This window comes from Marmota monax, unplaced genomic scaffold, assembly GCF_021218885.2.
Source record: "Marmota monax isolate L192 unplaced genomic scaffold, Marmota_monax_Labrador192_F-V1.1 WCK01_AAM20220418_F8-fsc00075, whole genome shotgun sequence".
NCBI lineage: Eukaryota > Metazoa > Chordata > Mammalia > Rodentia > Sciuridae > Marmota > Marmota monax.
The window spans coordinates 2,377,026-2,391,537 of record NW_026694772.1 but is presented as its reverse complement, the minus strand read 5'-3'; the positions used below and the strand labels follow the sequence as shown (position 1 = coordinate 2,391,537).

At 36.0% G+C, this 14,512-nt stretch overlaps 1 protein-coding gene across 14 annotated transcripts in view; it reads right to left on the bottom strand.

Annotated features, from left to right (window-relative positions):
• The window catches only part of Dmd (dystrophin), a 2,205,817-nt gene that overhangs the window by 26,500 nt on the left and 2,164,805 nt on the right, over nucleotides 1-14,512 (bottom strand). For all 14 annotated transcript variants that reach the window (XM_058572890.1, XM_046425263.2, XM_046425265.2 and 11 more), the window contains 2 exons: nucleotides 3,340-3,583; nucleotides 2,420-2,543 (listed from right to left, as the gene is read on the bottom strand). In XM_058572890.1, coding sequence (XP_058428873.1) covers nucleotides 2,420-2,543; nucleotides 3,340-3,583 — 368 coding nt within the window. The remainder of the gene's footprint in view (nucleotides 1-2,419; nucleotides 2,544-3,339; nucleotides 3,584-14,512) is intronic.

The window sequence follows — 14,512 nt, the reverse complement described above, 5'->3', positions numbered from 1 at the left end:
GTTTATGCCTCATCAATTCCAGATTTCTTAGGAATCAGTCCTAGGCAGAGAACCTTGCTGAAGAATGACACCAGATCACACTGACCATTTCCTCCACAAACTCATCTCATTTTTACCTACCTGGTAATGCCCCCAAAGTGTAATCATTTTCCTTAGTTCTCATTCATTTTTTAAAAATTTGTTTTTAATAGTTATACATGTTAGTCAAATGTATTTTGACATATTATACATATATGGAATATGACTTCTGATTCTTTTGGTTGTACATGACGTAGAATTACATTGGTAATACAATCATATATGCACATAGGATATCTACTATCTTTCCTAATTTTTAAGAATAACTTATCTTTTAATTTCATTGAAAGAACAGAAGTTCCAACTTCCCTTCTCTTGGCTGAAAATATTTTCCAAAGTGGCCAGTGCATTTCCAGTGACCCTGTGAGTTGTGAGTTATCCTCATTTCCATTGATCTTTTTTAAAAAAAAAAAATATATATATATATATATATAGATATAGATATAGATATATAGATATAGATATAGATAGATATAGATAGATAGATATTAGTTGTTGATGGACCTTTATTTTATTTATTTATCTATATATGGTGCTGAGACTCAAACCCAGTGCCTCATACATGCTAGGCAAATGCTCTAGCACTGAGCCACAACCCTAGCCCTCCATTGAGCTTTCTATCATACCTTCCTTGAACATATTCCTATACCCCAGTCCTTCAGCTTCCTATCACCCAAATAGAGGTCTTCCCCACGGTATTGTATCTGAGTACATTTGCTATCTATTTCTCATCCCATACCCTTTAGCAATCAGTTTAATGAAGCTCACTCTCAAATCTCCCCAGTCTGCCCTCTTACATCTGGGATAGACCTGTACTTTAAACTTCTTTCTGGACATGACACAGAATACCTGATAGCTCCTCAAAAATATTATGTCCAAAATCAGGTTTTACTATCTTCTGCCACCCACATCCTCTCCCCTTATTTCCTTCCCTACATTTTACAGTCATTTGCCCAGCCCTGGGCATTCTATTTTCATGGAACAATTTCATATGTAGACACATCGCTCAAATGCAGTCACTCACAATTCACATTCCTTGGTCTTAGCAACTGCCTCCTAATTGGTCTTTTCATTGGTAAAAGTTTTACTTTGGGTCAAATACAGGGGCCAGCACACAACTTTTAAGAATTTTTTTCTTAAATCTTTTTTAGTTTGGTAAGTTATTTTTAGTGGCTCCCTGACACCAAAATCAGTTGAACACCTCAGTTCAATGTCCATTTCACTATAATGAGCTTACAGCCTTCTCCTAAAGCCTTATTTCCTTGTTCTCCCTGATTGGACCTTATTTTCCTACTTAATTGGATTACTGGCTATTTCCTCACCTTTGGGCCTAATCTCCACACTCTCCCTTACACTATTCTTACCTCAGGGTATGCTTGATTAGTACTTGTTATGGTCTGGATGTGAGGTATCCCCTGAAAGCTCATATATGAGATAATGCAGGAGTATTCAGAGGTGAAATGATTATAAATTATGAGAGCTATAACCTAATCAGCAAATTAATCCACTTGATGGATTAACAATTTTAAAGGATTACTGTACTGGTAGGTAACTATAGGGAGGTAATTCATGCCTGGAGAAAATAGGTAATTGGTGGCATGCCTTTGTGAGATATATATATATATATATATATATTTTCTTTTTGGGTACCAGAAATTGAACTCAGGGGCATTCACCACTGAGCCACATCCCTAGCCCTAATTTTATTAGATACAAGGTCTCACTGAATTGCTTAGCGCCTTGCTAAATTGCTGAGGCTGGCTTCGAACTCCCGATCCTCCTGCCTCAGCCTCCCGAGTAGCTGGGATTACAGATGTGCACCATCGTGCCCAGCTTGGTTTATATTTTGTCCTTAGCACCTCTCTCTCTCTCTGCTTCCCAGCTGCTATAAACTGTGAAGTTTTATTCTGCCATGATGTTCTGGTTTGCCTCAGGCTCAGATAAGTAGAACTGGCCAACCATGAACTGATACCTCTGAAAGCATAAGCCCAAAATTAAGTTTTTCCTTCTCTAAGTTATTCTTGTTGGGTATTTTTGTCATGGTGGTAAAATGCTGATTGACACACTAATCCATTTTTTAGAACCCTTTAAAAATATCAACTGGTCATAAAGCATTCTCTGGTCTCCAAAATGAATAAACTGTAATGCTCCCCTGCTTGTCCTGAATAATTGAAGGCTAGTTCTTTGAAGACTAGGATTATCACATTCCTTAAGGCACTTGTGAAAATTCCCCATCCAGAAATGTTAGATAATCTAGCTAATGATTTGAATTATTTGCAAACATTTCACCACTCCCAGATCTTAAGAGATAACAAAATCTAGGAGTAGTTAAGATACTTACCCATAGATTCTGAAGTTTGACTGCCAACCACTCGGAGCAGCATAGGCTGACTGCTATCTGACCTCTGTAGAGAGGTTGAAGGAGAAGATACTGTGGTACCATTCACCTTGGCCTCTGCCTGGGGCTAAGGCATCCAAAAGAAAACAGAATTATTTTTAATAATAAATGAATATATAAAATAAAATGTTACAGAACTCAGGACCAGGAATTTTGACCCATTCTACTTAGAAATCTCCCAAAGGTTATTGAATTTGGGATATTTTACTGTTGATATAATCTGTGGATTTTATCTTTGTATCTGAACTCTGCCCCCTCATAAAAATGAGGAAAAAAAAATAGGGGTTCAGTAGAGCAAGATATTTATCATTAGACTAAAAGACCAAAATATTTGGAAAGCTATGTGAGAATGCTGAGACCACACAAGATCTTAATAATGTAATGGAAAATTCATATTTAGGGGAAGTATTAAGAAATACAACAGAGAATTTAAAATTCTCAAAAGCCAGCACCATGTCTGGACGAAGTCTGTGATAGTGCAGTAACTTGTTAGGTTTTTAATGGAAGCTTAAAAATTTATGTGTTAAGGATCAGAAGAAAAGTCCAAAGGTGTATTAGAAACTATAATGTCAAAGAAGATAGTTCCATTTCAAGAGGTAAATTTTGGAATTGTTTTTTTCAAAGATGCCTTTCAAATTGGTCTAATAAAAAACATTTTGGCAGGAAACATCTTATATAAAAATGCACACTTGTTTTCCCCTTTTTATATCCTTTGACACCTAGCATTTTGCTGGGCACATTCTAAGCACTGAAGAATTGATGCTTATACTTACAAGAACTCTGAGTTCTGTTTTTTAGTTTTGCTTAAGAGGGAAAAAATGAATGTTTGCAAATATCTCATATTAGAGAGATATGGGTCTCACTTGCTCCAGCAGCTGCCTCAGCCTGTGTAACTGTGACTCCAGCTGTTTATTGTGATCCTCTAGGATTTGCATCCTGGCTTCCAGGCGGCCTTTGTGTTGACGCAGTAGCTTGGCCTCAGCAATGAGCTCAGCATCCCGAGGACTCTGTGGAGAGGTGGGCATCATTTCTGGAGGAGACGGCAGTGGGGACAGGCCTTTATGTTCATGTTGTTGCTTTAGACGATCATATTCTGCTTGCAGATTCCTGTTGGCATCATATAAAAAAAAGGAGGGAAGGAAAAAAAGAAAGAAAACTGAATATCATCACCAGATTTCTTAGAACATGGCAGATAGAATCTGACCACCACCAAACAAGAGCAAGCAAAAGAGAGGCACTAATGAATGGTGTTTGAGATGATGATCTTACCAATGCTGAAAGAACAAAATAAAATTTGAAGCTTTTGACTAGTGTGGAAGGGGCGATGCTTTTCAATTTTTTATGTTATACTAAAAGTCTCATGAGTGCTATGTTCAGACAAGTAAGCAGCAAAAACTGTAATAATTTTGCAAGTATTTCTTTATAATGAGATTAAATTTTTTATGCCCATATCTATACTTTGGTTTGATTTTAAAAAATCAAACATTTTCAACAGAAATGTATAAGAATACAGAGAGTATATCCATGTACCCACCACCCTGCTTCAATCAATTTAACATTTGCCATATTTTCTTCAAAAATTTTTTTGAAGAAATTAAATATGACAACTAATGCTGAAGCTCCCCCCGCCATGTACCCCTAGTACCATACCATTGCCTCCTCACCATTGCTCCCAAGGAGATAATGCCATACTGAATTCCATGTCCATCATTACCATGGATGCATCCACAAATATTATGTTGAACTTAAAGATTCTGATATTCACCTGTTTGTTTTTTAATCTACAAAAACGCCCATTTCATGTGATTCAATCTCTAACATCATTATTTTGCATGTTCTTAAATTTTACATTTAAGAACTTCATGCTTAAGAATGTACATACCATTCTAAGAGTTGATTTTGCCTTCAACACCGTTTTGGAGATTTATCCACGCTGATATACAGTTTGTTATTTTATTGCTGTAAGGTATTATTCTGTTGCTTGAATATGCTAACAACATTCTCCTGTCCGTGGGCAATTCGGTTGTTTCCAATTTTCCACTATTACAAATCATGAAGCAATGAACTTCCTTATACCTGTCTTTTTGGATACCTGTTTAAGAGATTCTACACAGAATACATCTTGATGTAGAATAGTTGGTTCCTAGCAGTTATCTTCAGCATTGCTACATATCACCAAAATGTTCTTCTAAGTGGTTTTACCAATTTACTCTCTCTCCAATAGTGAATGGGGTTTTCCATATGACTATATTCTCCTCAAAAGCTTGGTATCATCAGACATTCACGTTTGGGGGCAATCTGATGGGTACATTTTAATTTGCACATCCCTGATTACTAAAGGATGAATTTCTTTCATGTTAACTAGATTTTCATGTTTCCTTTACCCATTTTCCCACTGGATTGTCTTTTCTTATTAATGTTCTTGATATATTCTACATGCATATCCTCTATTAGTTACGTGCACAGCAAATATTATCTCCTGCCCTTCTCTTGGTGTGGATCAACTTTGTTCATGGCATCCTACGGTACAAAATAATTAAGTTTCACCATATTTCTCCATGTTTCCTGCTTTTAAAGTTTTGTTTAAGAAAATCTTCCTTATAACTACATTTTAAAGTCTAAATTTTGTTTTTCACATTGAGGTCTTTGATTTTCCCAGAATCTATTTTTGTGCTTCGTATCAAAATGTGATCTAAGTTTGCTTTCTGCCTATAGATAAAGAATTGAGCCAAAAATCTCATTCATTTCCCCTCGATTCCCCCTCCAATTTTAACAGTGCCTCTGCAATATATCAAGTGTACATAAATACACAGTTGTGCTTCTGAGTTCTCAATGCTATTCTATTGGTCTGTGATGTTTTAAATCAGTTGGTGTCTGTTAGCCTCTCCCATCCCCACTTTGTTCTTCATTAAAATTGTCTTGGCTATGCTGATATCTTTGATCTTCCCTATGATTTTTGTATCTAATTTTCATATTTCACAAAAACTCTTGTTGAAATTTTGGACTTGAATCATACTGAATTTATAGAATAAACTGGGAAGAACTGAGTTCATATTATCGAGTCTTTACACCCAGAAATGTGGCAGAGTTCCACATTTATTCTGGTTTCTTTTTTGTCCATTAATCATGTTTTTTTGTATTTTACTGGACTTTTTTCCTTTTGTTTTTCATGTTGAATGCTTAAATTATTTATTTTTTAATCTTTACCTTTTTTTTGTATCTGGAATTGAACCCAAGGACACTTAACCACAGAGCCACATCCCCAGCCCTTTTACATTTTATTTAAAGACAATGTCTCAATAAGTTGCTCAGGGCCTTGCTAAGTTACTGAGGATGGGTTTGAACTCGAGGGCCTCCTGTCTCAGCTTCCTGAGCTGCTGGAATTGCAGGCATGAACCACCAGTTATCTTTACCACCCAGCTATCTTTACTATTTTAAAATAAATACATTTAGAATTACAAATTTGCTTCTTGGTAGTACTTTAAAGGTAGACCAAAAGTTTGGAAATATTTACTTTAGTTTTTTAATTATATTTTGTAATCATTATTGCCATCTTTTAAGTTAATCTGCTGTCATTTGAGTGCAGTTTTTATATTTCCAAACATGTTTTCAGTGTACATTTCTAATTAATTTGCATTTTAATCAGAGACTACCTGTATGATACTGATCCTTTGAAATTTAGCAAAACTTCTTTTTGTGATCTAGTCCATAGTCACTTTGGAAAATGTATCCATTGAGCACTTAAGAATACATATATTTTCCTCTCTGAAAGGCAGAATTTCAAAATACATAAATTATGCTAAATTTGTTATTCAAATAGTCTACACTGTTGGGATTTTTTTATTCTTTGTTGTTATCAATTTTTCTTAGAGGACTGTTGAATATGATGGATTTATTACAGTATCTCCTTTTAGTTCTGTTGACATTTATTTTGATGCCTATGACATTAGATTCATAGAAGACCTTGATTGTTCTTGGCTTATTTTTTATGTAATATACCTTTTTGTTCCAAATAATGTTATTTCCATGCATTTTATTTCATGTAAGTGTTTCTATGGCTATCCACTTTCTTTTCGTCATACTCAATTGATGTCCAAAGAAATATAAAGAATATTAGCATATGCAATGGTTCCAAATGCTTTAGGATTCAGAGAATCAAAAGTGACTGATTAGAGCTATTCAAATCTTTTTTCCAGTTATGACAAGTACCAAATAAGATGGCATGTTTTTCATAAATGATATTTCATCAGGTTAGAGAAACTCCTACCTACAAACATGGAGATATGTTATCTATGAGAAAAGACAGAAAATATAAGTGGTAAGAAAACTTTTCCCATTGTCCAGTCTGAGAAAATAAGATAATCTCATGACCTGGTTTCATATTGAGGAAATTTGGAGGTACTAGGGATTAAACCCAAGGGTGCTTTACCACCTTTTAATTTTGAGACAGTGTCTCACTATACTACTTAGGGTCTTGCTAAGGTGCTGAGGCTGGCCTCGAACTTGCAATCCTCCTGCCTCAGCCTCTTGAGTCACTGGGATTGCAGATATGCACCACCATGACTGGCTAGGGAAATATTTTCTATTGTTCCGTATCTGGAAGGAACATTCTACAGGGGATGACATGTCTTCCAAAATGCTCAGTTTGAAACTGCTAGATGCCCACAAGGAAGCAGACACAAAATCCAATATACTATTGGTTTGTTGTTGTTTTTAGTCCTACCCTGTATCTACTATTACAAGCTTTCCAGGAATTTATTTAAAGTCAAAGAAAATCAATGTATGATCAATGTGTGATCATTTTCATCTATAGGAACAGAATCTCCAATCTGGCTCATTGAAATCCTATTGCTATCAATCTTCAAGGATAATTGTTTGTACAGTTTCTTTCATAGCAATCTGTTTTGACAAAACAATGATAAAAAGAGCTTTATCAAAACAAATTTACCTTACTAGATTCTGCACACTGACCTTCTGGGTCTGAATCAATGTATGTAGCTGTTTGCATTAATTATATCTATTTTCTGACCCCTTAACAGGCCATCAGCTAAGTGTTTCTGTGAACTTGAAGCAGCATCCAATGTTCATAGGGTCTCATTCCATAGGAATGGCCTTCTATCCTCTCCCCACTTTGCAATTATTCACTAAAAGAATACTATCCTTATTGAAATGTTCCAACTGACATCCCTGCTCCCCAGTTCTGGGAACTGAATCCAGGGGCACTCTACCACTGACCTACATCCCTAACCCTTTTTAATTTGAGACAGAGTATTGCTAAGTTGTCCAAGCTGGCCTTGAATTTGTGATCTTCCTGTTTCAGCCTCCCAAGTCTCTGGGATTATAAATCTGCACCACCATGCCCACCTCTGACATTTTTTCCATAGAATAATATTCAAATTTTTCCTTTCTACTAGATTGGGTCATTCATGATGTTTCTTTTGAAAATACTGTTTTTAAACATGAATTTCAGACAGTACAACAAGCAATCACTGTCTTCCTACCTATTTTTCACAAAGGTGCTGACATAAGACTACCTTTTCTAGAGAGATCTTCCTGGGTATCTTGATTCTGCATGTCTTGTTGTCCACAAGGTTCTCCTTTTAGGAGTCATTTGTAAGTGTCTTTGTTCAGGAAACATGGTTTAGTATATACAACACATTACATTTCTGTTTTAGTGTTTTCCAGTGAAAAACAGAAAAGGCTCATTATAATCAGCTAAGGCTTCTCAAAGCTGTGCTGTAAAGAATACCAATTGCTCCATGTAGGCCTTTCTTTCCTTCCCAGATGTTTGAAATTTCTCTTGGGAGACCATTTCCTTAAAGACTCACATCCTTCTTCAATTCTGGACGATTCCTAGCTATTATAGCTTCAAATATTGCCTGCCATTTCCTCCATTCTCTTTTTCTGAAAGCCCTCAAATATACTGCAAAATGAACCCCTAAAATATACATAGTAAAGTTCACTTTAGAGTGTTGTGGTCAATTCTCCATTTCTCTTAATTGCTCTTTTAAATTTCTCATCTGTTTCTCTTAGTGCTATGGATAGTAAGGTCCTCAGCATCCTTCTTCTAATTCCCTCCTTTGCCTGAATTTTGGCATGAATTTGAGAGTTCAGGAACATCAATGATTAGTTTTATTTGCAAAGTTTCTTGTTATTTTAGTTAACGGCACTCCCTAACTTAGTCTCTTGAACATACTGAATGCACTGGAATGATCTTCGTTCATAGTGTTTTATCATTTTATATTCATATAGCCTTAATTCATCTTTTGATGAATTTTTGAGGGGTAGGGAGCTACCTTATTTCTTTAGTGCTTTGGATACTTGTTTGGAGACACATTTTGAAAGGGATGTTATATCTATGATCCTTTATAAACTCTCTGTATCAAATTGTGTTTGGTGACTGCACTCACCCACTACTCAGGAGTGTATTGTATAGAAGCAGATCTTGTATTGGTAGTTTGCAGCTTCTATGTTGAGATGTATGATAATGTCGCTAATTCCATCACTAGACACTAAGGCAGATTGGTTCAGATCCTGGACTCAAGGCTATGTTGCTCTCCTACCTATTGCACTCTTGACTCTTCCCCAGGCTCTATTCATAAGGTCCATGGCTATATACAAGCTGTAGTTCCCTACAGTAGTCTAAATTGTTATTGCTCATGTTCAAATGTATATGGGTATATATCTCTCCAGGTATGTTTTTGTAGGGCCCTGATTTCAAATAGTAATCTTGTAGGGAGAATTTTAATCCCTATGCAAAAGCAGGAGCTGAAAGTCTACAAACTTAGCTCACTCATTGCTCACTAGGACTTGTTCTGCTCCCTGCTCTGCACCCCCCTCAACCTTCATTTCTAGTAAAACCCAGCTGGATGTTTTTCATTGTTCACTCCATATATTATCTATACTAGATAAATGGTTGGAGCAGAGAAAGATGCCTTCAAGAAAGAGCTAATCTTATCTTAATCAGAGGCCATCAGGCCACATTGATTTTATAGATTTTATAGACATATATATGTAGTTACGGTTTCCTTAGTATTCATTCAGACCTCAATTTGCTAGGGAAGGATTAAATGAGTCAAACAGGTACAATTCTCCTTAACAGACATGAGACAAAACATAAGCCACCTTGGGGCTGGGGATATAGCTCAGGTGATAGAGTGCTTGAGGCCCTGGGTTTAATCCCCAGCACCACACACACACACACACACACACACACACACACACAAACCCACCTAGTAAAATCAATAACAAACTTGATTATGAGGGACTAGTTTTCCCTCCTGAGACCCTGGGGAAGAACAATCTGTCATGCCAAATGTTCTAAAGTCAGAAATGGCTCAAAAGAGGTATCTTGGCCAATAACCAAACAAAACACAAAGTTCTTTGAGTCTTTGAAGGTATTTACAAAAGTTCATGAAGAATATCAAGAAGAAATGATGCACAATGGGTTGAAGTCCAGATAACTTTTCTTAAAAGTTTTCTAGTACATGCAGTTCTGGTCACAGAGCTGTGTTGAGACATATTTTTGTTAGGGGTTGGGATATGGAGCTATTTAGCCCTAATGAATTAAACTATTTTCTTATATTTAAGAACATCTATGCAAGTACCTTCTAAAGTATGTAACAATGTGGATTTTTTTAAACATAGTATTTGTAAGGCATGTAGGGGAGCTCATTTCCATAAATGATTGATAAGACTCCACTGTTCCAAGGTAAGTTGCTGCAAGGTGAATTTTACCACATGTACACAATTCACTCATTTTAACAGTCACCTGTCAATTTGTATTGTTGTTAATGTATATTTTGCTTTTCCTGACATTGTACATCTCTCTCTTACTAATTCTCCAACTGTTAAGATGTAGCCATGGAGTCATTTCAATCCAGATAAATATATGTAAGGAATCAGGCAACAACTCCACAGAGAATCTATTTACATTCTTGATTATCTTGTAAATTATATTTTTCTGGTAGTTCCCTAAAGAATACTAATTCAAATTCATGCCACATGGCTTCTGTCACTACAATTTCTTCCTGTAGCCAGTCATCCTAAAAAAAGTTCCCTTTCCATTATTAATTTCTTATTCTCTATATAGCTCAAAAGTTGCATTCTACAACTACATTGATATATATGATTTATTAATTTTATATCACAAAATATATAAATTTGGTTGTTCAGACATAAATTTACATTAAAAAAATTTCCTGCTGGGCACGGTGGCACACACCTGTATTTACAGCAGCTTGAGAGACTTAGACAGGAGGATCATGAGTTCAAAGCCAGCCCCAGCAAAATCAAGGTACTAAGCAACTCAGTGAGACCTCGTCTCTAAATAAAATACAAAATAGGGCTGGGGGGTGTGGCTCAGTGGTCGAGTGCCCCTGAGTTTAATCCCCAGTACAAAAAAAGAAAATTTCCTAACCAACTAATACATAGAGGAGATGAATCAAATTGGCAAAGCTTATTGCCTTCCCTCCACTTGAGGAAAGTGTGAAAAGTGCCTGGACCCTGCAGCAATAACTATAAGTACCCCTCTGGCGGTCATAACTAGTATTATTCTTCCTGTAATTTCTATTAATATACACAGGTCAAGTGATTTCAATGTACACCATCTACTCTTTAAATGGAACTACCCTACTAGGTGTAATTATAGTTGAATAAGGATATTTTTAGAATAAAGAAATGAAGGTCATTTTGCAGTGACCAATATTATACATTAAGCTGTATGCCAAATCATGAGCATACACAGGGTCTATTTTGTAAAATAGAACAACTACAAAGGTCTGCTTCTAAAAGGAATAGACCCAAAGAAATCCAGCTTTACCCTCATACAGTAGTAAAAGCAATGAAATCATATCCACCAAAATCTAGATGTAGGCAAATGTAGTAAATCATATAGAACTATTACAGTAACTATAAATTTAGCAAATTAGCAGCTTCTTAAAAAAAGACAAATTATTCTGCCAGTCAGTGTGATGCATTTTTTAAAATGGAAATTGCACAGAGCCTTTTCAATGACAATAAAAATATTTAAAGCTGTACTGTAAAATTTTATCAAGCACAAAGTCAAAATACCCTTAAACTAGGTGGAAAAGACATTCATAAGCCTTGGCATTACTAGTGTTAATTAAGAAGAAATCTCACATAGTGGGAAGTAAGAGTATGCATATTTTAGGTCTGCCTTAAGCAAACTATAAAAATGGCAGGACCCCCAGGCTCCTGTTTCTAATTCCCTTAACACTGTCCCCCTTTCAGGCATTCAGAGCTCTTAATACCAACTCTTTTCCTATTGAAATTTGCTCAGTATTAAGGTTTTATAAGACATTTAAAACTTACTAGGTTTTTATAATAATGTATGATTTCTTCCAGTGATATCTGCATTTTAAAAGAGACGTCAAAGTATGTAAAGACAAAAAAAATCTTTGTTCCATAGAGAGAAAAACTGAATCATACATATTTTTTGACATGTTCCATTTTTTGATGCCTTTTACTACCTGTGGTTGAGGAGGGAATTAGAGCAGGGCTTGAAAGATGGTCTTAGATTCAGAAAGACCTTGATTTACTCCTTGCTGACTCTAAGCAACAATGATTTAAGCATTAACCCCATTATTAAGATTAATAAGTCAGTATGATCTATATGTCTATATTCTATATGTAAAACTTAGAACCATCTCAGCCCATCCTACATGTTTGATAAATGTCAGTTACTCTCCTTGTTCTTGCTTCTTCCTTTCCATATTTTGCACTTTTTAGACTTAGAAACTGAGGCATGCTGAAAACTCCCTATCAAAAGATAACACTTAAATTCTCTGAAATGAAAGTAATCTATTAAGACTTACTGATCTTAGCAAAAAATAAACATATACAGTGGTTAGAAAGTGATTCATCATTCAAAATTTGCCCTAAAAACTTGAGTTTTAGCCTCTAGCAGTTTCATAGATACTCCTTAATTTTGGAATTATTACATATTTCCCATAATCTGTGTTTCATCACAACTGAGCAATTGGGCAAAATGAAATCAGTGACTTAAGATCATTAGGATGAAATTTCCTTGGATTTGACCAAATATGTGAGGCGAGTGACAAAACTGATACATATATCCACGGATTTTTGCTGGAATAATGTCTAGACCAAGTCTACTGGATTAACATTATCTAAATATTCTCCATTTTTTGGATATGCTCCAACTCACAGATCTGTATCTTGCTTGAATTCCAAGGGATAGAACTCAACTATATTAACTGGCTTTAGTTTCTTTATACTTACAGATTCAGATTTGTTTTTTTTATAAATTCCTAATCAGGGGCTAACACATTATTGCCTACAAAATAAATGTAGTAATCAAAAGTTCAGGACTAAGGCTGTAGTTCTGTAGTAAAGCACTTGCTTAGCATGCAAGAGGCCCTGGGTTCCATCCCCAGCACCATACATACACGTGCATACACACAAATAAAAAAAAATAATGTTCAATACAAGAGGAAAATAATTCATAGGAAATCCTAACCATTGTATCTGGAAATGAGGCAGACAAACAAAAGCCAAGATAAAAATGGTATGGTCGGTCTTCACTACTCAAAAGGCAAACTAGGATTGGAGAGGCTTTAGACGTGGGTTACTCTAGTCCCCAGGAGTATTACCACTGGGAAAAGTGGGTCTTGATTTTTTCAGACAAATATAGCCAAATATCAAATTTCCATTGTCTGTGGTCAGCAAAAAGCCATAACAGCCTCTAGGAGAATCATAATTTTAAGCTTTGTGTATTCCAGCTTGAGTCTCTGATGTGTAGTTAGACTCAGACTTAAGTTCTCCCAATAAATTCAACTTGATGGCCTGTTTTTCACTTCCTGGCATGCACTACTAAACATTCTTGCCATATCTGATCCTATGGCCTCCTGTATTACAATGACAGAACTAAGAATTGTTTCTTTCAAATAAGTCCCAGTACCTATACATAAATGTTCATAGCAGCATTACACATAATAATAGCCAATAAATGGAAACAAATCAAATGTCCACCAACTGATGAATAGATTTAAAAATCCCAAATACCTATACGATGGAACATTATTTAGTATTGAGAAAGAATGAAGTACTAATACATGTTATAACATAGATGTCCCTTTAAAACATTATGTAAAATGAAAGAAGTCAGTCACAAAAGACCATATGTTGTATGATTCCATTTATATGAAAGGTACAGAATAAGCAAATCTATATAGATAGAAAAGAGATTAGTAATTGTCTATGGCTGGGGGTGTGGGTGGCAGAAAGGAAGAGCGACTGAAAAATAGGTATTGGGTGTGTGTCCTTTTTTTTTTTTTTTTGGTGGTGGTGCTGGGGATTTAATCCAGGGCCTTATACATGCTAGTCAAGCATTCTACCAACTGAGCTATATCCCTAGCCCCTCCCCACTCATGTGTTCTTTTGGGGTGAGGAAACTATCCTAAAACTGTGTGATGGTGGCTGTGCAACTCCAGCAAATATTCTAATCACTAGTGAATTATATACCATGTGAACTGTATCTCAATAAAGTTCTTATAAAAAACAAACAAACCAATTTCTAGCTGGGTGCAGTGGTGCATGCCTGTAATCCCAGCTACTTAGGAGGCTTAATCAAGAGGATCCCAAGTTCCAGGCCATCCTTAATAATTTAGTGAGACTCTATCTCAGAATAAAATTTTTAAAAGAGCCAGAGATGTAGCTCAGTGGTAGAAGCCCCTAGGTTAGATCCCCAGCACCACAAAAACAAAGCCAAAACAAAACCAAAATCTAAAACAAAGTAAAAAACCCAACAACAGCCGGGCGTGGTGGTGCACACTTGTAACCCCAATGGCTGGGGAGGATGAGGCAGGGGGATCATGAGTTCAAAGCCAGCCTCAGCAACTTAGCAAGGCACTAAGCAACTCAGTGAGACCTTGTCTCTAAATAAAATGCCAAATTGGACTGGAGATATGGCTCAGTGGTTGAATGCCCCTGAGTTCAACCCCCGGTACCAAAACAACACCACCACCACCAAAAAGTGAAGTTCTGAATTCAATC